Here is a 22,509-nt window from a genome sequence, read left to right as displayed (position 1 = left end):
GGGTCAGGGACCCACTTGAGCAGGGAGTCTGTCCCTTCTCAGATCTTAACCTCCGTGTTGGGAGATCCACCGCCCTCTTGAAAGCTGTCAGACAGAGTCGCTTGCGTCTGCAGAGGTTTCTGCTGCCCTTTTTTTTCTTTTTCTTTTTTTTTTTTTTTTTTTGATTGTTGTTGTTTAGCTGTGCCCTGTCCCCAGAGGTGGAGTCTACAGAGACTGGCAGGCCTTCTTTAGCTGCTGTGAGCTCCACCCAGTTCAATCTTCCCAGGGCTTTGTTTACCTACTTAAGCCTCAGCAATGGCGGGCGCCCCTTCCCCAGCTTTGCTGCTGCCCTGCGGTTAGATCGCAGACTGCTGTGCTAGCAATGAGGAAGGCTCCATGGGCGTGGGACCCTCCCGGCCAGGTGTGGGATATAATCGCCTGGTGTGCCCGTTTGCTTAAATCGCAGTATTGGGGTGGGAGTTACCCGATTTTCCAAGTGTTGTGTGTCTCTGTTCCCCTGGCTAGGAAAAGGGATTCCCTTCCCCCTTGCGCTTCCCAGGTGAGGCGATGCCTCGCTCTGCTTCAGCTCTCGCTGGTTGGGCTGCAACAGCTGACCAGCACCGATTGTCTGGCACTCAGTGAGATGAACCCGGTACCTCAGTTGATAATGCAGAAATCACCTGTCTTCTGTGTCGCTCGCACTGGGAGCTGGAGACTGGAGTTGTTCCTATTCGGCCATCTTGCTCCGCCCCCCAAGTACTTTTTCTTAATTCTCTTTTTTTTTTTTTCTTTAATCAAGCCTCAACCTCTATTCTTCATGGGTCTACTTAAACCTTGCCTTGCCGCCACCTCCTCAACTACAGCTTTTGGAAAAGCTTAGCCAACTTCACCCTGATCCCCCTTGAAAATAGAATCCAATTTGTCTCAAGTGATCTTGATCCTAGACTCCTCCTCTTCAGAGCATGGGAAAATACCAGAGCTTGCATCTGGATGGGTGGGAATAGCCTTGTTTATTCTCTAGTGGGTCAATCAGCACCATGGACAGATCCACCCATCGGCCCCCTGCCTTGTTGTGGTAATGACCAGGTTGGGTGACTTCTGTGCTCAGCCTTGGTATTGTAAATGCATGGTCACTACTTGCCCAGCCCAGTTAACAAATTGAGAAGCTGCAATTAATATGATAACTTTTCACACAGGACATTTTATCTATGGATATAAATGACAGGAAACATGCATTGTTTTCAGCTGCAGAAAACTCTGAATCACTTAGAAGTTATAGCCTCACTTGAACAGCTGAATGCTTTGTAAACAAAATTGTAAAAAGAGGAAATTAAATTGGGCCCTCTCTATAGTGGGCATATAGAGATATAAATTGGGTTTGTTACCTTGAGGGTGTATGTGCGAGAGTGTGCAGGCACACCACGCCTGTGCATAGGATGGGAGTTATGAATGCAGGCTCTGGGGCCAGGTGCACTAATTTCATAGCCCACATCTGCTATGTATGAGCTGCATGAACTTGGGAAAGTTCCATGGTTTTTATGAACCTCGATTTTCTCATTTATAGATTAGGGATGGTAAAATTTGCCACCATAGGGTAGTTGTGAGAATGAAATATGTGAACTATCCTTGATCAGTGTTTGCCACATAGTGCTCAATACATTTCACTTATTTTTCTTTTTTTTTCATATTTATAACATACAGTTGTTTATAGTTTATATTATCATTTTTGTTATATTGATAGAGCTATAATTTAAGTTTAGGAAAATGCACAGAACTGCATATTTTTATTTTCAATTTGTTAAAATTTGTATTTATTTTTATTTTTGAGACAGAATCTTACTCTGTTGCCCAGGCTGAAATGCAGTGGCATGATCTTGGCTCACTGCAATCTCGACCTCCTGGGCTCAAGTGATCCTCCCACCTTAGCTTCCCAAGTAGTTGGGACTATAGGCGTGTACCACCACAGCTGGCTAACTTTTGTATTTTTTGAAGAGACAGGGTTTGCCATGTTGCCCAGGCTGGTCTTGAACTCCTGAGCTTAAGCAATCTGCCTGTCTCAGCCTCCCAAAGTGCTGGGATAACAGGCATGAGCCACTGCACCCAGCCTACAAATTTTTAAATATGTAACCACCCATGAAACCACCACCCAAATTAAGATATAGGACATTAGCAGTACTCCTTGAAGGCTTTCTCATACCCCTTCTAGGCAATATAACCTTGACAGTAATCACTATTTGGACTCATATCATTATATGTTATTTCGCCTGTTGTTGACCTTCCTACAAATGCAATCATATAGTATATTGCTCTTTTGTGTCTTCTTTTGCTTAACATTGTGTTTTTGAGCACTCAATTCACTTTACCTGTTATTTTTATTTTAACCACACTGTCAAAGAGTATAACCTCCTTCATTTATTATTTCCTACAATCCCAACATGATTTATTTGTTAGATAGCTATGAAGAATTGCCTATCTGAAGGTTTCACATACAGATTGAAACTTCCTGATTCTCCTGAAAATTTGAAAAGCTTGAAGACACTGAGCTTGCATTTCCACATGCCCAGTGTGTAGGGGGTGGTCACCCCTTTTAGAAAAACATCTCCTCAATCCCTACCCCTTTTAATTGTCTTTCTGACACTAAACCCAATTGTCAGTTGCTATATATCATGATGTGTGTGCTCATGTGTTTCTTATGGGAGAGTCAAGAGGGAAGCCCATCCTTGTGTTCCAAGAACAGTGATAGAGAGGCTAATTCTCTGTGTAAGTAAAGATTCTGTGCACCTGTTTAATATGCAAGCAACGTGCTTCTGTGCTGAAGAAAATGCAGTCAGGTCTGACGACTCACACATTTCATTACCTGGCTGGCCCTGGCAGGTACTTGAGTTTTCTGCCCCAGGGGGACAGTATGGAGACAATGTTGCCATCCAGATTCCAACCTTGTCTTTGCCATGTGTCACCACCTGTGTTAACTGATGACAGTGACTTCCCTTGTAAACCTTAATATCCCCACTGAAAAAGCCAACCACAATGATAGCCACTGTTCTGCTGGCTCTGGATCACAGCTGCCCGTGCCTTCTTCACCAGAGATCATCGTAGTGCCAGAGACACTTATTTTGATGATGGTGAGGTCTGAATCTTCTGCTCTTGGGGCATATGTGGGGGTCCTGGAAGCCTGGGGTGACTTTATGTGTCCAGAGAAGAGACTCCACAGATCCTTTATACTATGGGTCCTATAGAATACTGTGTGGTAACAGGAAGCCACATTGACTCTATAATAAAGATTAGAGAACCACCATAGCCCTACCCAGATGTATCAGTTAGCTCCTGCTGCATAATATACAAGCACTAAGCCCGATATACAAGCACTAAACCCACAAGCGCTAAACCCACTATTAATAAACATTTATTCAATACATGCATCTGTGCATTGGCTGGACAGTTCTTAAATCTTGGCTGAGTTTACTGAGGTTTCTGTGGTCAGCTGGCTGCGCTGTCTTATGTTTGCAGCCTTGACAAGAGCAACTGTTCTACATGACTCATTCCTCAGCAAGCTAGCCTGGACTTGTTAATATGGAGCCAGAAAGTTCTAAAGAATGAGCAGGAGCATTCAAGGGTTCTTGACACGTAGATTTGGAACTGGCACAATATTACACCGACTGTATTTTGTGAACTAAGGCAAGTGGAAAGGTCAGCTGAGATTCAAAACGTGGAGAAATACACTCCCCGCCCCACCAATAGAGTTCAGAGATATATTGAAAATAACTATGCAATGTATATATAATACCAAAGTATGTTGTATGCGTTGAGTACATAGAATCTTTATTAAATATTTCAAACTGAAAAGACGGAAGTGGTGTGCACATGGGGAGAAGAATTGGGGCTTCTCGCTGTAATAAACCCATTATACCAGTCCACACCACTAGACAATGGAGTCCACACCGGCCTCGAAGCTTGGAGACACTTATGGGGTCCACACAAGGCCGGGAGAGCCCATATCAGCCCTTTACAGCCTTGGAAACCAGTACTATGTCCATGGGGACTGAGGTGCTGTCACAACCCCACAGAAGCAGAGAGCCCCAGGAACTCCTTCGCTAGCTTCCTACTGAAGGCCATTTAGGTTGTTCCCAGTGTTTCATCAGGACAGTAAGCTCTGCAGGAAATAACCTGATGCCTTTATCTGTTGTGCAAATGCACAGGTCCAATTGTAGGATAAATTACCTCATGTACTTTGAAGAGTTAAGTCTTGTCTCTTTTCTGGGGGTCACTTGGTGAGCTGTCTGAGTAACTGGGGGTCACTTGGCGAGCTGTCTGAGTAACTGCATGCGGGCTCCATACAGGAGTGGAGCTCCTCGCAGCCGGCGTCTGGAGGCTCATTCTTCATCGGTGGCAGCAGTGTCTGGGGCCGGCAGCCACCCTCTGCACTGAATTCATTTGCTTGCCACACCTCTGCAGCATTCGGCGCTGGTCTACCCAACAGCATTCTACTGGGTGTGGCTCCCGTCTCACTCTGCCGTGCACATAGAGCAGAGGACTGCTTTAAATCCAGTCACCGCAGAATGGTTCAGAACAGAGAATCCTGCAGGTCAGCACTATTGTTTAAAGAGAAGATTCTTTGCCCATCACTGACCTTGAGAGCTTGCCCCGTGCATGAAGGGGAGTGCCAAATACTAAGAGGAGAACTATTGATCAGGACTGGAAGGAGGAAGGATGGCAGAGTTGTAAATGCTTATTAATGGCTTGGGAAGGCACCAAGGCTGGGGTTTCTGGCATGAAGACAAAAGGGCAGAGAGTGAAGTTAAATAATTGGAATATAAACTTTTAGCATTGGAAGGCCACTTTCCAAACCTGGTTGTACATCAGAATCAGCTGGGGGAAGCCTTTACAAATAAACTCCTAGGCCCTGCCCCAATGAATCAACTGCAAATTCCTCGGACAGGGGGTGCTTTTCTATCTAGATTTTGTAAAAGCTCTTCTCCAAGTAGGTCTCAGGAACCACTGACCTAGCCCAGTGCTATAATCCACCCCTCAGCATCCGTGAAGGGCTAACCTGGTACTATTTACAGCTGTGATACCTCCTGTTTACTGAACGCTTCCTATAGCCAGCCAATGTGCACCATTTCCTTACCCCTCCTCACAACCCTATGATGTTTGCACAACTATCATCCCATTTCACATACGAAATGATTGAGGATTAGAGTGAAGTAAACAAGGGAATAGTCATCAAGGAATAGAGAGTCAGTAAACTTCCTCAGCTAGGAAATGGTAGAGCATAGATTCCAACCAGTGACTGTCTGCCCTCAAAACCTCCGCTCTTTAAACCTTCATTGCATCTTCTGTACCATGGGGTTATTAGCACCAGCAGCAAGCTCAAATCCGTGTCCCTATGACCCCAAAGCTCCTGCTCTGAACCCACTGGCTTTGCTGCAGCAATGGCGAGTATACTTTTGCCCATTTGAGATGATGCCCACTGACTTTTCTTACAATCTCTCTATGTTCTAGGTCTCCCGTTCCTAGAGAACCCAAGAAACAGAGAGTATATATATATATATATATGTTAAATATGTGTGTTATTTATGCATATATGTGTGCATGTATGTTATGTACATGGGAGTTTTCTATGTATATACATGAGTGTAAATACACATATAACAACGTACATGCATGTACAATGTATATGTGTGATGTGTTATATAAACATAAGTATATGTGTGCATGTATGTATTATGCACATGTATGCTTTATATGTGTGCTGTGTGTATGTGTGTTAAACACATGTGCGTGCATAATGATCTCCACACATATCCAGCTGAGATAACCTGAATCCAGGCCTCTCTGCCCTGCCTCTCGTTGATCCCGTGAGACGGGCGTTTGGAGTGGTCTGTCAGGGCTTGCGACAGAGACTGCTCTTTGTTTCCAGAATCTATGACTTCTCCCCCTTATTTAGCAAAAAGACCCCCTGTGCTTTAGCCAGGCTCACGCCGCTCAGCTGGAGACGCCTCCCGCCTCCCCTCTAGCTGGAGTGACCAGGGACAAGTTGGTGCTAATGGAGCAGAGGGAGGGGCCTGGCATTGGCCAGGTCCTAAAGGAGCTCGCTCAGCCACCACTGCCTTTTATTTCCTCCTTTCTCCCTGCGGGCTGGAATGAGGGCACTGAGGTTGTGACCTAGTTTTGTCCCAGTGGCAGGGGTGACTGGCTCTGGTGCGTGGAGGCCAGGGGGTGCTACAACAAACCGTGTGATGTGCGGGACGGTCCCCCCATGGAGGATCACCCACCCCAAAATGCCAGCAGTGCTGGGGTGGAGCAAGGCTGTAGGTGAGGGTGATTCTTGGAGGAGCATCTCGGTAGAAGGAAATGCATCCCTAGATGAGCTTGTGAGTCAGAGGCGGAGGCTCCCCTGGCCATGGACCATTCCTTTCTAAACCAGCACTTGAAATAAATGTCTCAATTTTCTTTTCCCTGGAAGTGTGGCTTGTACCCTATCTGATATGGGGCCTTATCACAATGTAGGGCATCCGAGATTCCCCAGCTGACGGTGGCCTGGATGTCACATAGAGACAAAAGACGTCCTTTTCTTGTCAGGCAGCATCTGAGAGGAAGACCAGTTTTATCAGATAGGATGTTTAGTTGTAAGCAAGAAATGGACCTTATTACTAAAGTAAAATACACTTTACTGGACAGCCACTGGGAACTCGCAGAATCACCAGGGTGTTTGGAAATAGACAGGGAACAGGGTAGCTTTGGAGGCTGGAAGGCAGACACTGTGGAATGATCCCAAGCAGGAACAACTGGGCAAGTTGCTCCTGGAGGGATGGGGGCATTCTCTCTGCTCCTTTGTCCCTGGGTCATTTGTTTGAGAGTCCCTGGCCCACGAAAGAGCGTCTGCCTGGTTCCCCTGGATCAGGCTGCGCCCACCTGCTGGCCGGGCACCCAGTGCTGGCAGGAAGGCCCCAACCCTTTAACTTCTGTGGCAAAAGCTCAGCCACTGGCCTTTACTGTTCTATCAAGAATATGCCCAAGGAGGACAGGTGATGCCCCAGGGAATTTGTGAAGGTAATAAAAAAGGGGTTCGGAAGCTATTATGCCCTACCCAATAATCACTGGTTACCCAAAATATGTAGCTTTGCTACTTGCTAGCTGTGTGACTCTGATAAAATTCCTTTGACGTTTGGAGCCTGAAGATCAAGACTAGAATCTTTAATGGACTGGAATCTCCAATGATTCATATTCTCCAACACAAAGTTACTGAAATCCTCCCAAGCAGGTGTATGATATGATTAATAGCTGCTCGCAGCAGATTATCCTCCTTGCCAAGATCTATATATTGACACTTAGAGCCCAGGCTATTTGTCTGTCCAATTATATATCAACAAATGGAAAATTTTAATTGTACATATTGATTACATCTCAGTTATTTGAGGAGCAGCGAGACAGATGGGGAATTATTTTCAAAACCTTGGTATACTTTAAAGCATCTCAAAAGTAGGGAAGAAGCAGGAATTTGCTAGGCCATGGATCCAGATGATTTTTGTTGCTGTTGTTAAGCACAGTTATTTTCAAATACCTAAGGGACAACAGTGAGTTCTGCATATTCCTCGAGGCTCTTTAAAACTGGGAGGATTTAGATTTTGTTTATTTATCGAAGGAGAAAAATATAACTCGAGAAGTCGTCTCACTCACAGCTGCCTGAGCTCTGCTCCAGGGCCCCTCCAGGCTCGGTGACTGTCCTCCCCATGGTAAATCATAGGTGACAGTCATGGCGGGGAGAATGCCCCTTGGGAATGGATGGAACCACCCTGAGAGAGCAGCAAAGTCTACTTCGTGTGGTGTCTGAAGCCACTGCAGGTGCCAGGGCAGGAGGAGGATGGGAAGGAACCTCCCGCCCTTTCAGGACAGAGTGGCCCAGAAAACCCACCCTGAAGGTGGACAGGGATGTGTTCCTTTTCATGGAGCAATGGAAATTTTGAAAAGGGAAATTATGCACTGAGATATTTAGCTTAATCTGATGACTTGAGAGATATTCTTGGTCTACATCCTCCTAAAATGATAGCGATAGAAGAAGGCACTGGTGATTTTGTCTTCTGGGACCTCTGTCGACCTGCTGGGAAGGACAAAAGTCTCTGTTTTCATTGGCATTCATCTCTTTTCTGGGGTGTAGCCTTCACTACCCTTCTTGAGGCTGGAAGACCACGATCTGTTTTGTTACAAGGCCTGGAGTTCAAGAGAAGGCTGGCTTGAGGCCGTGGGCTTAAGTATCTCCAGCTTCTCTACAGACCCACCAGGCTAGGGGGAGGCCAAGGGCTGGCCAAGGTAGAGCCAGCTCTTAGCCAGACGATGCCACATAACATAGTCTCAGGGACCCTTGTGTCCAATTCAAGATGGTCACCTCTGCTGAGTGTTTTTTTGTTTGAACAGCTCTTCCTGCATGCATGCCAAGAACAGGCTGCTGCTTGGTGGAGGTACTGTGGCTGTCCCTGTAAGGTCACTCCAGCCACTTTAATGAGGTGGCCCGGACTTGTGGTGGGATGGGGCTCACCTGCTCTAGCAAAGGCTTGGCACAGGGAAGCAGCGGGCACAGACTGAAGTCGTGGGGCTCAGCTGGGGTCACGGAAGTGGAAGTTGGGGAGTAAAAAAAGCTTTGGACGTACAGATGAGAAAAGGGTGTGTCTTAAGGGGCAGCAGTAACCACCAACCAAACCACAGGAATTGGGGTCCACAGAGGTGTGCTCAGGCAGAGCCACCAATACATTGTGAAAAGTTGGGGGGTGCACACAGACCTTTACCAGCTGCAAGGCCTTTTCAAAGGGTGCCCAGTCCGAGTGACATTCTCTCCATGTTATAGTGATGAACTGGAGGCTCAGGGACAAGAGTGACTTGTGTTTGTTTCCTGGCTGTATTTACGGAATCAGATCTTAGCATCATAAAATACTTCAAAAACGAATGGGGAGCACAGGAGCCGTTGGCAGCCTCCACTTTTCTTTGAGCAGCAGAGGCCACGCTGAGGTTTGAGCTTGGAAGGTGGCTCGCATCTGCCACACTCAGAAGGAGAGGCAGCTGGCACGGAGCTCGGGTCTCCTGTTTCCTGACCTTAAGCTGCTTGCCGTGTCCAGGAAGCTGTGGGGAGGCGCAAGGACGTGCAGCCCAGAAGAGCCTGACTCTTCCGAGCTGGGTCAGCCCTTCCCGCACTAACGCACATCTGCATGGAGCAGGAAGGGAGCAGGGCAGGCAGGACAGCTGGAGGACTGGCCAGCACAGGGGCCTTCTGGGGAAAGTCAGGCTTCTGAGCAGCATCACTGCAGACAGAGCAAAGCAGACAGTGAACAGACTAATGAGCTCACACCCGCCATGAGTGCGAGGAGCAAGGCAGGCAACTGTCGCTTTCCTGCAGCTGCTAATAAAAACCACAATGAGGCCTCGGGAGACCTCTTCACGTTCAGGATGATGCATTTGTTCTGCTCCTTCAGGTCAAGACTTCATGGGCGCCCAGGTCAGGCAGAACCTTAAAAGGGAAAAGTAACCAAGTTTGGCCTGAATCCAACCCTTGCTTTTCCCACCAAGTTGCCGCTTCCACATGAAGATGTGCTCGTCAGATTGCAGCCACTCACTAAGCCGAGCAGCATCTGATAAATTAATAAGTATTGTATTCATCAGGTCAGGGGGCGGGCTGCTACAGTAGTAAATAACCCAAAATACCAGTGGTATTGCAGAACAAAGGTCTGTTTCTTGCTGAAAAGAGTCTGATGAGGACGAGGTGCTCTCCAGGTTCCCTTGTGTGATGCCATGTGTCAACACGCACATGGAGAACTCACACTGGCTCTTACCTGTTCTCATTGGAAGTGACAGCTCTCATTACTGTTCATGGCTATTCCCAAAAATTAGCTGCGTGCCCCCACCTGAACTGCAAGGCAGCTGGGAATTGCATTGGGCACTACTGTCTGTGCTTCAACTCCCAGGTCCAAACGTGTATCAAGTACTGGGGGGGCTATAGAGGAAGAAGAGAGCCTCCTCCCTTTTCTTGGAAACTTGAAACAGCCAGGAAAATGTCTACTCACCAGTAGACTGGAGTTATCAACTGTATGGAATATGACTGGCAGAAACCTGGTTAAGGGGAAGGCTTCCATTAAGTAAGGTTAATCTGGGGAGGAAGGGATGTTTCATTTAAACCATGCTTCATTCACAGAGGGCTAGGCCTAGAAAGAAAGCCAGCAAGGTTGCTATAGAAAGAGATGAGAAGAGGTTTCATTTTCTATGTGTCTCTTGAGGGAAGAAATTGCATCTAATTTATTTTTGTCTCCCCTGAAATGACCAGTACAGAGAAAATGAAGGCTTGTCTTTGGCCCAGTGAAAGAAGCTAGTGTCACGTCCATACAGCAGAGCAACTGGACTATATAAAATCAATCCTCAGGCAGCATTCAGTGTCCTGGTTCTCACTAGGTGGCTCAGTTAAATTTATCAGATTGTGCTTTCATCATTCATGCTCTGTAAGCCATTTATTATCTGTCTGTCCCTCCATTCATCCATCCATCATCATCCACCATCTATCCATCTAATCAAACTTCATCCATCCCTGTATCCATCCATCCATCCATCCATCCATCCATCCAACCACCCACCATTCATCTATTCATCTAGTCAACTTTCATCCATCCATTTATCCATCCACCATCCAACCATCCAACCATCTACCATCCATCCATCCAATGAGCCTTCAACCATTCATCCATCCATCCACCCATCCTCCAATCCACCATCATCTGGCCATGCAACCATTCATTCAAAAAATGTTTATTGATTGCTGACTCTTTGTAGGCATGACTCTAGTCACAGGGTATATAGCAGGGAACAGATTGAACTATCTCCTTACTCCTCTGGAACTCACATTCTACTAGGGAAGACACACAATAAGCTAAAAGCAAACAGAACAATTTCAGGGTGCTCTAAATGCTATGAACTATGTAAGATGATCAGAGTGGAAGAAAATGGCATGGGAGGGGTGAGGCTGCTCTAATGTGTTCTCTTAGGAATAGAAGTATGAGCCAAGACATGCATGATGGGGAGGGGTGAGACCTTGAGAATCTGGGGGAATAGAGTTCCAGAAAGAAGCAGTACGGGCAAAGGCCTTGAGGTGGGAGTGCGCTGCTTCTTTTTTCTTTCTTTTATTATTTTTTTTGAGGTGCAGTATCACTCTATCGTCCAGGCTAGAGTGTAGTGGCTCAATCTTGGCTCACTGCAATCTCCCGTCTCCTAGCTTCAATCGACTCTCCTGCCTCAGCCTCCCAAGTAGCTGGGATTATAGGCGCCCACCACCATGCCTGGCTAATTTTTGTATTTTTAGTAGAGATGGGCTTTCGCCATGTTGGCTAGGCTGGTCTCGAACTCCTGACCTCAGGTCATCTGCCCACCTCGGCCTCCCGAAGTGCTGGGATTACAGGCGTGAACCACCGCGCCCAGCCGGGAGTGCGCTTCTTTTGACAGAGGAACAGACAGAAGGAAACCGGTGGGGTTGGAGCTGCAGTGAGCGAGTGGGCGGGCGGTGGGCGTGAGGGTGGGTGGCAGGCAGCTCTGCATCACATAAGACCGCATATGATGGAGTCCAGATTTTATTCTAGGAATTATGGGCCTCTACTGGAGGGTTTTAAACCAGGAGTGACATGATTTAAATCATGTTTTTTAAAGGTCACTCTGTTAATTTTCATTTAGAAAAACATTGACTGCCCACTTAGAAGATTCACCCAGGGGCCTCACAATGCTCTGCCTGCAGGGGGAACAAAGAAGAGCCAGGCGGAAGCTTTTAAAGTCGTAAGACAATCATCGGCCACCGGGCTCTGAGTCTATTAGCATAATTGGTGAGTCAGGCTTGATTCAACATCAGGAAGAACAGCTGTGAGAAATTCAAGGTCTGGCTTGAATTTCTGGCTGAAAGAACAGCTGCACGGAGTGCCGGCCTTGCAGGGGGCGCTCACGGGCACTGGGCCAGACAGGACGGGGTCTCTGCAGGGGCCCCCACAGAGGTTTTCGGTGAAGGGGCTGACTCCCAGTCTTCACCATGGCCCAGCATTCTCTGGGGTCCTTTAATATTGGCTCAGGAATCTTCTTGAATGTCTAGACAGCAAAACTCGTGGGAATGGGATCTGGGGGCACAGAAGCCAGGAGGAGGCAGTGAAAGGGCACACTGGGGTGCATTGCTTTGCAAGAACAGCATACATCTCCCCAGTTAACGGGAAAGTGTTTCCATGCTGCCTTTGGAACCTCTACTCCTAGTCTCTCTGCTGTGGTTTAGATGAGGACTTGCTCCTCATTCTCCAGGTGCCAGGGCTGGGGTGAGGTACTTGTGACCAGGCCTGGGCCATTCCGTCAACAGATCTGACTATGTTTAGCCAGTAACTCACGCCAGCCAATAGGAGGCAATGGAGGACTTTTTTTGAACGTGTTGGGAGTTAACTGTCTTTGCTCTGCGATTGTTACCTGCACGACTTTAATACCAAGTCTAGAGCTTCCGGAGGCTGCTACGTAGAATGGGCTGTCCGAGAATGAAGACGAATAGGCAAATACAGAGGAAAACAGAGAGAAGAGACAGGGAGCCCCTGGACCAATCATCCCGGACAGACGTTGGATGCACCACTGCTTTTTCCATCCTAGAAAGTAACACATCCTCTTCCTCACTCCTGCTATTTTTCCCTTAAGCCCACTTTAGTTTTTAAATCACTTGCAATGAAAGGATTCTCTTTAAAGCAAACAGGAAGACAGAACAACTTCTCTGCCGTGGGGACTTCTTTCTCCCTGGAGTGTATGGGAATGCGTCCCCCAGGAAGATATGTTGAAGTCTTACCTCTTAGTCCCTGTGAATGTGACCTTATCTGGAAATAGGGTCTTTGCAGATGTCATCAAGGTAAGATGAAGTCATACGAATTAGGGTATATCCAAAATCCAGCGACTGAATTGCTTAAGAGAAGAAAACTTGGACGCAAAGACTCATAGGGAGATAGGGTCATGTGATGACAGAGGCAGGGACTAGAGTGATGTGTGCACCAGCCAGGAGACCCCAGATTGCCATGAGCCGCCCAAAGCCGGAAGAGGAGGCATGGGGCTGATTTGACCTCATAACACCTGGAAGGAACCACCTCTGCCAACATCGTGACTATGGACTTTGGAGAATAAATTCTGGTTGCTGTGAGCAGCCCTGTTTGCTTTGTTATGTGATTTGTTATGATGGCCCCAGGAAACCAATATATCTCCCACAACACAGGTAGCCTTTGTGCTAAGGACAGACCCTGCATTCTCCTATCTCTGACTTTCTGATGAACAGATCAGCATGTTTTCCTATATACACATATCGTTTGGGGTCAGATGTGGGGAAGGCGTGTCACAGTGTGCTTGAGAAGAAGGACCTGTTGGCCAGGCAGAGATTCCGCCGATCCAAGTCACGCTTGCATTGGGCCTCTGGCCTGTAGCACTTCTCACCTCTGCCTCCCCTCTCCACCCGCCGGAGCAGTCATCCACAGTAATCACCGGCTCAGAGGATGCCAGTCTCCACTGGGGGACACCCTGGGCTCACCCATCTTCCTGCCAGAGCATCATTTGCTGCTGCAAGGGCAAAACAAAGGGTGGCAAGGAGCTAATGACTGCACCTTGGGAAGTGCCAATTGGGTAATTAATTCACAGTTCTGAGCTTTCCCAGAAGAAAAAGATAAATTGTTTACTTACACTCCCAGGGTGTCCTTAGCAGAGACTCATTTGTAAAACGGGTGTGAAACCGAGGGTAGGGCGAGGCTCTGAGGGGTAAGACACATTCCTGGAAGGCCAGTGGGCCCCACCAACCCAGTGCCAGGGCCGTCACAACTGGCTGCCCTCGGCTTGTGCACAAGCTTAGCTGCCTAGGACCTTAGGACCAGTGGTTGGTGTTATGGATTGAACTGTGTCTCCCCCACCCCAAATTCATAGTGGAAGTCCTAATGCCCAGTATCAGAAGATGACTTTGTTTGGAAATAGGGTCACTGCAGATGTAATTAGCTGAGATGAGGTCATGTGGGAGTACAGTGGGCTCTAGTTTCCTTGGGGAAATTTGGAGCTGGGCATGGTGGCTTATCCTGTAATCCCAGCACTTTGGGAGACCAAGGCAGGATGATTGCTTGAGGCCAGGAGTTTGAGACCAACCTGGGCAACATAGTGAGACTCCATATTTACAAAAAATTAAAAAAAAATAGCTAGGTGTGGTGGTGTGTGTCTGTAGTCCCAGCTACTTGAGAGGCTAGGGTGGGAGGACTGCTTGAGCCCAGGAGGTTGAGGCAGCAGTGAGAGTTGATCACACAACTGTACTCCAGCCTGGGTAGCAAAGTGAGATCCCCGGCTCACAAAAAGGAGGACATTTGGACATGGACACACACACAGGGAGTCTGTCACATGAAGCTGAAGGCAGAGAGTAGACTGATGCTTCTATAAGCCAAGGACTACTAAGGATGCCAGCAACTGCAGGAGCTGGGAGGGACCTGCAGGAGTTCCCCCAGAAACCCTCTGAGGCAACCAGCTCTGCCTACACACTGAGCTCAGACTTCAAGCTTCCAGAAAAGTGAGGCAATACATTTGTTATTTAAGCTGCCCAGTTTGTGGTACTTAGTTATGGTAAAGTACCTGTAGCCGCAGTCCAGGGAGGGAACCGAGAAGCCGCGAGGGACAGACCCCCACAGAGATGCTGATGAGGCCGGCAGCCCTCCAGCTTCCAGCACCATCTTCCTTGGGAGTTTGGGAAACTCAGTGCCTCCAGGGGCCCCGCAGGTGGCGTCAGAGAGCGAACCAGCCAGGTGCGAGAGAAACCACCCCGCATCACTTATTTATTCACACTCGAAAAGACACCTCGTGGACATTTCAGTTCAGATTTTCCTATCAGTTCTTTCTTGGATTCTGGGCACACAGATCGCATGACGGTTTGCATCGTAATGGCATCTTCAGTTGTGTTCTGTGGACAATGACATTCTATATTTGCCTAGGAGACACACAGGAATTTTCTTCCCTTTCATAAAGCAATGAGCTCTTTCTGAATGATCTTGAAAACACATGGCTCCTTCCCTCTCTGTTTCCCCCACTTTTGGGTAGAGCCGTAACTTGGGAGAAACACCTATTAGAAGAGTGGTGAGATGGAGCATAAATGGAGTTGGTCAACTCTGGGTCCATAAGACATCATGGGTGGAGAGGACTCGAACCTCAGTGCCACTCTGCCCCACTGGGGCCAAGTCAGATTGGCAGCTCCATTTTGCCAGTGTCTGAATTCTCAAGCGATGCTAGAAATCTAGATTTCTAAGGTGAAATTATCAAAGTTTTGAATGTTGCCTCAATTTTCTCCATTCTGCAACCAGTTTCATTGTCTTTTACAAAACTTATGACTGGCTGGGTTCCGTGGCTTACACCTGTAATCCCAGCACTTTGGGAGGCCGAGGTGGGAGGATTGCTTGAGCCCAGGAGTTCAAGATCAGCCTGGGCAACACAGCAAGACCCCCAATAGCTACAAAAATTACAAAAGTTCACTGAGTGTGGTGGCATGTGCCTGTAGTCCCAGCTACTCGGGAGGCTGAGGTGGGAGGATCACTTCAGTGCTTAGGAGGCAGAGGTTGTAGTGAGCTGAGATTGTGCCACTGCACTCCAGCCTGGGCGACAAGACAGAGCAAGACCCTGTCTCAAAAACAAAAACCCCAGACTATCTGAAATTATTTTGTGTGCTGTTTATTCCCCCCACCCAAATAGATGTAAGTAAGGTTTTTGAAAGTGCATGTGTGTTTGCTGTATGTATGACTCTGTCTCTAGTGCTCGCAGCTATTCCTGGTACAGAGTAGCTGCTCAGTAAATACTGGCTGAGTAAAAGATTGATCTATCACTTGCTATTGTTTGCATGAATATAAGGATTCCATGCAACTCCTTGTTATGTAGAATTGTCTTGGGGCTGCAGTTGATAAAGGAATCTACAATCAACTTTTTAACCCAGCCCAGAGTTATTGTGTGTATGTACACTCAAGACCCAAAGGAAGGACGGAAAATTTTCCTCACTCCAGCCCAAAAGAAGGCTGGAATACATGCTTGCCTGCCACAGTTTCCACTTACCACTATCAGTCAGTAGGCTTTTAGGAGAGGACTGCACGTGTGATTTATTTGCAAATCCTTTCAGGTCCTGAAGGAGAGACACTTAGTACACAATGCACTTTGTCATCATGTGTCAACATCCCCTCGATGCAGAGAGCAGCACTACACGATGTAAGGGTGTAATTGGATTGTACTGGGATCCTTAAATCTGCATTTGATTTAGAGCCACAGCTTTTGCAGAGCCATTTGCGATTGATGCAAGCCCCTTGGAGGGGGTCAGCATGGAGAAGGACAAAGGACAGCCATAAAGCCACTGAATGCAAACTTTATATTTACAGTCAGTAAGTTTATAAATATATATTACATTCTTACAATCTACAGTACATTCTACACGTAGATGGATTTGGGAGCGGGCAGTGGCTGCAGTACTCAACAGAACATGACACAGGTAAGAATGGAAAGAAATATGAGGACATTACTGAAAGCAAAGGGTTCTCATCAAAAGGGGTGACAGCTTAATCACCCAACCAAACAAGGTAGGTAAGCTTGCGGACAAGAGCAGGTGACTTACTGGCTGCAGAAACCCCAGTCTCAAGAGCAAACTGATAGCACCACAGTTGCAGGGGAGAGGGCTAAGGTTGGAAGGGTAAACTGGTGAAATTTACACACACATGATCTAAAGAGAATTCAATTCTATGGAGAGGGAGAAGGCGTAAAGACACACACTCAAAATTAGAGACAGAGAGGAAGCAGGGAGATAGGTTCAAAGGAGGAGAGAGATAGAGACACACAAACAGACTGGAAAACAGACATCGAAAGAGCAGAGAGAAAGAAAATGACAAAGAGTGAAAAATGGAATGGATTCAACAGCACGGCCTCTTCTGCCCTCCACCCGCTGCCCCCTACCATCTTTCTCAGGATCCTATCTGGCTGGCACCCAACACACCATTCTCTACCTTGGAGTGAGCGTGATATGGGGCAGGAATTCGCTGATGTCTCCTCCCCATCTTCATAGGCTCCATAAGTGAGGGGATTCAGGGATATCCTGAGTCATGCTGATCTCAAGCAATGCGAAACCTTTTGGGGCTGACTGCAGGACCAAGTGCTTGCAGACCTGCATCTCCACCACACGCAGACGCCCCTCATCCCTTCACACCTCCAAGGTGAAGAAGGCTTCTGTGCTGTCCGGTGTGTGCGAGGCCAGGCTTCCTGCTGGACCCACCGCATTCACACCCAGAACCCCCCAACTCCACACGTCCTGCACATTCCACACAGGCACCCAGATTTGTCTCAACAGCCTCGAGGGCACATTCTTGGACAGGAGATCTGCCATGAACAGTGAAAGACCCGTCCCAAGTGGCCCTGTTTTCTTTCTAGAAAAGCAAGGGAGTGTCTATCCCCTGGGGTGGAATTCACTGTGAGTACCGCCCATGCCCAGAGACCAGCCTCTTCAAAGACGGACAGCGTGGGACATACGCCCAGGTCTGTGGGGGGGAGCTTCTTTATAGAATGTCACTTGGGAGTTGACACAAAACCCAGAGGGAGAAAAAAGACTCAGCTAACACTAGAAACTGCCCTCTCCCTCCCCCACCCACGGGTGACCAGCTGCTCTGGGGAGGGTGGCAATGCAGTGGAGGAATAGAAATGGATACATTGTGAACTTGATAGGAATCAAAAGAGCCTGGTTCTTTGAACCTGATTCAAATTCTATGCCCAGTATCCTTAGTTTACAAATAAAGAAGTGCCCTGAAGGGCTCAGAGGATTTGTGTCCGTGTATTTGTCCTTGGCATGTAGTTACAAAGGTATTTGTGGCCTGTTAGCCCACATGTTCCCTTTCAGTCCTTGTCAGCCACTGCCTTGGCCTGCCCATGATCTGAGCCAGCTCTGGCCCAGCCTTTGAGAGACAATGACTCCCAGTCATGCCTCCCCCAGCGGACGGCGGCACTGGACCGCCCGTGATCTCGCTCACAGCGAGATGTGCTGCTCCGGTTTCGAGGACAGCTTCCTCCCATTGATCCATGGATGCTCCACCTGAGTTGCGCTTTTCTCCCGTAGTCTGCAATATCGAATATTGGAGCCATGTGGATTTTACAATATCCAAATTGCTTTGATTCGAGAGAGAGAGAGAGAGAGGCTGTTCTTTCCTGGAAACTCAGATGCTCAGTGATTCCAAACTCGTTTTTGTTTCAAGTCTGAAAAATCTTGCCATGCATGATAAACCTCTTAAGCAAGACACTGTACTCTGGAATGTGTGCGTCGATGCGGACTCCAGGCCTCGCTGCTGAACCGGGGTCACTGGCTGAGGCTCCATGGACAGCGTCATCCTTATTTTGTCCTGTTGCTTTGTTTCTCTTCCGGGGGCACCGTTGCTACACATCCTGGAATTAAAGGCTGAAAGGTGAGTGAGAACCAATGTCTGCGTGTCTGGCTTACACATTTTCATGTAATCTCTCCATGTAGTTGTGCAGCTCTTTGCAGTCCCCAGGGTCCAGATCCTGGCAGACCCACTTAATGTCATCCTCGCTACTCATCACGATGGAGTTCCTGGTGGGGTACTCGTCGTCAGAGGAGACGGCGGTGAAGGTGGTAAATTTCACCCTTTTCCTTTTTGAGGTAGGGGATGTTGGGGGATCACTTTTCTGGTCTTTCCCATCGATGATGATGGGTCCTAAAGGTTTGAACAGCTGCCCATTGATGCTTTTTTGGGAGTTTGTGCTGAGGAGATATTTACTTTCCTCGAAATCCATGCCCCTGTCAATGGCAGTGATTTGCTCATCTTGTGAGGAGGCAAAGTTGATGTGATTCTCCAACAGCTCTGTCCGGTTGCTTAACCCAACCCAGTCATGAGAGTGACTCATCCCTTCCTGCTCCTCGAAGGGAACCTGTTTGTGTCTGTATTTTAAAGCAAAGGTCACACAATTTATCAAGAAGACCAAAATGGCCAAACAGAAGACACCCAACAAAGCATACATCCCAATTTCTAAGTCGCTCAGCCCTTTGGATGCCTGCATAAGGTCATTCCCATCCATTTCTGCATTGCTTCTGGGGAGGTCCACCTGGGCTGGGAAGCTGGTGAGGTCACTGGGGACAGTCTGCAAGTGGCTGTCGTTATCGAAAAGGTTTTCCTGGCCTTTCTTCTTCTGCAGGATGGACCTGTCTGTCGTGGTGCCCCGTCCCTCCATGAGTCCCATGGAAGAACTGCCATAGTACTGTCCTTCCTGACTCCCCCATTCCTGCAAGGGTTTTTTGGGCCTTCTGTCACTGACATTGTTTTCCAGGTGAACCCCTGCCCCTGTGTGTCTGCTGTCACTGGTGTTGGGGTTAGCATCATTTTGGCCAAATTTAACTTTGATGTTTGCTGTTCCAACAGCTAACACACTCTTCCGCTTGGATTTCTGGCAGGATTCACTAATAACCATTTCCACCTTGACCAGGGCGCCTTGTCCTTCGGTTTCTGCAGCAATGATGGGCCACTTGAATTTGGGGTCTTGGTGGATGGAGACCACCTTCTCATCCAAAGATGTGGCCATCAAGGAGAAGTCTTTCCCATCATAAATATCCAAGGGTGTGACTGAGCCATCACTGAACTGGACCCAGCAACTGATGGCTGCTTCCTATTGAGAAAAATATGTAAGTTAATTAAAATGGGCCAAAAGGCTCATTGAGCCCCAAGTCTTAGTAAAGTAGACACACTATGGAAAAATATTGCTACGAGAACAAAGACAAGCCTTTGAAACAGTGTAGAAATAAGCAATAAGAAGTACCAAGAGTATAAAAGAAAACGAATTCTCACAGAGATGCAAAAAAAGCAAAATAAAACAACGAAATGACAAAAGAGGGTCGGTATTAAACAATCCATAAGAAGATTTTGCTTTTTTTTTTTTTTTCCTCCCGTAGGTGTTAAAAGGAAGATGGGCCCTTGGGCTGTTCAGAATCGACTTCTGAACAATAATAAATTGCACGACAAAGGAAATTACTGGTGAGTGGAATCATTTACAAGTGTTACGCATTCAAATGAAAAATATTTATTACATTATTTATAAGTTGTAATACTGAGTCTCCACTGATTACTGGCAACACAGATAAAAGCGTCTGATCTAGATGAGATCCCACTGCAGGGCTGCAGGCTGTGGTTTGGCCAGCCCTGCCTTTTCTGAGTCTGCAGGAGTAGATCTGTCCTGACCTCAGGACATAGTCTTGGCTTGAAGGGAGTAGTTAGGCCTGACAGCAGGAGAGGGAAAGCATCTTGATTGGAGAGTCTTCGTCTCTTTCTTCACCCAGCCCAACTGGAGGAAACTGGAAGACCAAAAAGCAGCCAGAGCCGGGGTTTGTGCACCTCTCAGTCTCTTGCTGTTTTCACTCTGTTGATTTAGACCAACTTTCTTTGCAAATAGTTTGACCGGGCAGATCATTGGAGATAACCTCCAATTTCATGCCAGCCTTTAATTTTGGTGAAGATGTCATTATGCTTGACAGCGCAGCGGCAGATCCATTGCTTCCTCCCTCCTCCCTCCCTCTCGGAGAACCTGCTCCGCTCCAAGCCCGAGATGATGAACAGCACTAGGCGGCCCCTGACCCTGCCCGCTGGGCCACAGCAACAGCTGATTGGAACGAGACAGCTGCTGCCATTAGAGCCATCAATCTCAGCAACGCTGAGCCAGCCAGCATGACTCTCACCCTCTGTCTCTCTCTTCTCTTTCTCTTTCTGTCTCAAACTTGAAACCAGAAAGACAAGACTGGCAAAGTCAGGTTGAGAAGCTGTGTAGTGGGGGCTCATATAAAATTGGGAATGAAGCCCTCTGATGGACTACGTGTAAGCAAATGTTTGGGCATGGCATTTATCCATAGGAAGACAATAATGAGTTAGACCAAAGTAAAAACACAGGTGAGAGAGAGAGAGTGGGCATGAGAGTGTTGACCTTCCCTTTCCTCCAAGGTCTTGCAGCTGGGTTCTGTGAGATCCCTCCAATCCTCATAACACATCCTTTGTTATTTAAGCTTTTCCTTGGGTGGACTTTTTTCTCTTACAACCTACTGGCCTCTGACCATGACAGAAGTAATTTTACACAGTTGTTATTTAGTCGTTGGAAGTAAGAAGAAAGGCTCCTCAAATGTGGCTGGTGGCCTCTGCTCCTTCCTTCAGCTCAGCCAAGAAATACTTACGCTGTTAGACATTGGCTTGGACTCCCTGCTAAGTGGAGAACCTTGCCAAGGCACAGTGCAAAAGCTACTGGACATGACACTGACTTACCAGGTTCTCTCAATCTGCCACGAAATCTGAGCAGAGTATTCAAATGCACAACGGAGTTCTTGAAACTACCACTGTCAGAGCCAAGTTGCAGGCAGGGAGTGAGAGCCCTGCAAACCACCTATGGAGCAAATCTCAGGGTAGCATGTTTAGCTCTGCATGTCAGGAACGGATTAGCTTTCTGGCCTTCTTCTAGCTGCATCTTATCCCTTCCTTAACGCCTAGCTGGTGGTCAGCTGATGTTATCACCCACAAAGACAGTGAAAAGCCTCAGGTTATTTCTTCATTGCCATCTGTAACTTGCCTCTCGGCTGGCATTCTTCCTTGAGAAAAGGAGGTTTTGCCCAAAAATTCAATTCTATTATTGGGATCATCCACTTTCAAGTGTTTTCTAATCCAAAACTCTGCAAACAAAGACTGTAGTATAAGGACTAGGAGATTAGCTCATGCCTGAGAGGGGAGCATTACATGACAGGTGCAGGCTGGGAAAGTGGGAAGGCGCTTTGTGCCTCTTGGCAAGTCCAGTGTGGCACTCCTGCCTCCTCTGAACATGGTCACAGCCGCTGCTGGTGCACGAAGGCAGGGCAGGCCTGGTAGCTCATCCTGCTGAGGGAGAGTGTGCAGAAAAGGCTCTGGATCCAGAAGGGAAGCAGTCAGAACAATAGCCCATTTGGGCTGGAGGGATTCCAGCTGCCCACATGAAGATGATCCCTTTTCATGGGGCACAAAGAACTAATGACCTGCAACCACCATGTTTTGTTGTTAAGCGAGCTTCACCCAAATTCCTATGTTCTAAGAAATAATGTTTATCTACCTCTAATGAGGGAGAACATACTACTTTCAAAGGTCCCCTATAACAGTCCCCTTTGTAAGCCATTGTATCCACATACAAACACATGCACCACACACATACAACACACAATACATTCACAACACATACACATATACATGTACACAGGTGCCTATACAACACAAACATACATACACAAAATACTGACACAAGACAGACATGCATATACACACACGCATAAAGCAAAAACATACATACATGACACACATACATAGACCCACAGCACACACATATATGTATACACACGACATACATAGATACATGTAATGCATACATACAACACACAATATATTCACAACACATATACATGCATACAGGTGCCTATATAACACAAGCACACATGCAACACACAACAAGCAACACAAA

The 22,509-nt window shown here is 47.4% G+C and overlaps 1 protein-coding gene across 3 annotated transcripts in view; it reads right to left on the bottom strand.

Moving 5' to 3' along the window:
• Positions 1–14,775: 14,775 nt before the first annotated feature.
• LOC105495413 (transmembrane protein 132D) overlaps positions 14,776–22,509 on the bottom strand; it is an 830,003-nt gene continuing 822,269 nt past the window's right edge. For all 3 annotated transcript variants that reach the window (XM_071070795.1, XM_071070796.1, XM_071070797.1), the window contains one exon: positions 14,776–19,659. In XM_071070795.1, the coding sequence (XP_070926896.1) occupies positions 18,475–19,659 (1,185 nt within the window). In that variant the 3' untranslated portion in view covers positions 14,776–18,474. The remainder of the gene's footprint in view (positions 19,660–22,509) is intronic.

This window comes from Macaca nemestrina, chromosome 10 (assembly GCF_043159975.1).
Source record: "Macaca nemestrina isolate mMacNem1 chromosome 10, mMacNem.hap1, whole genome shotgun sequence".
NCBI classification, from domain to species: Eukaryota; Metazoa; Chordata; class Mammalia; order Primates; family Cercopithecidae; genus Macaca; species Macaca nemestrina.
Note: the sequence above shows the minus strand (reverse complement) of the source record. Positions and strands in the feature narration are given on the sequence as shown.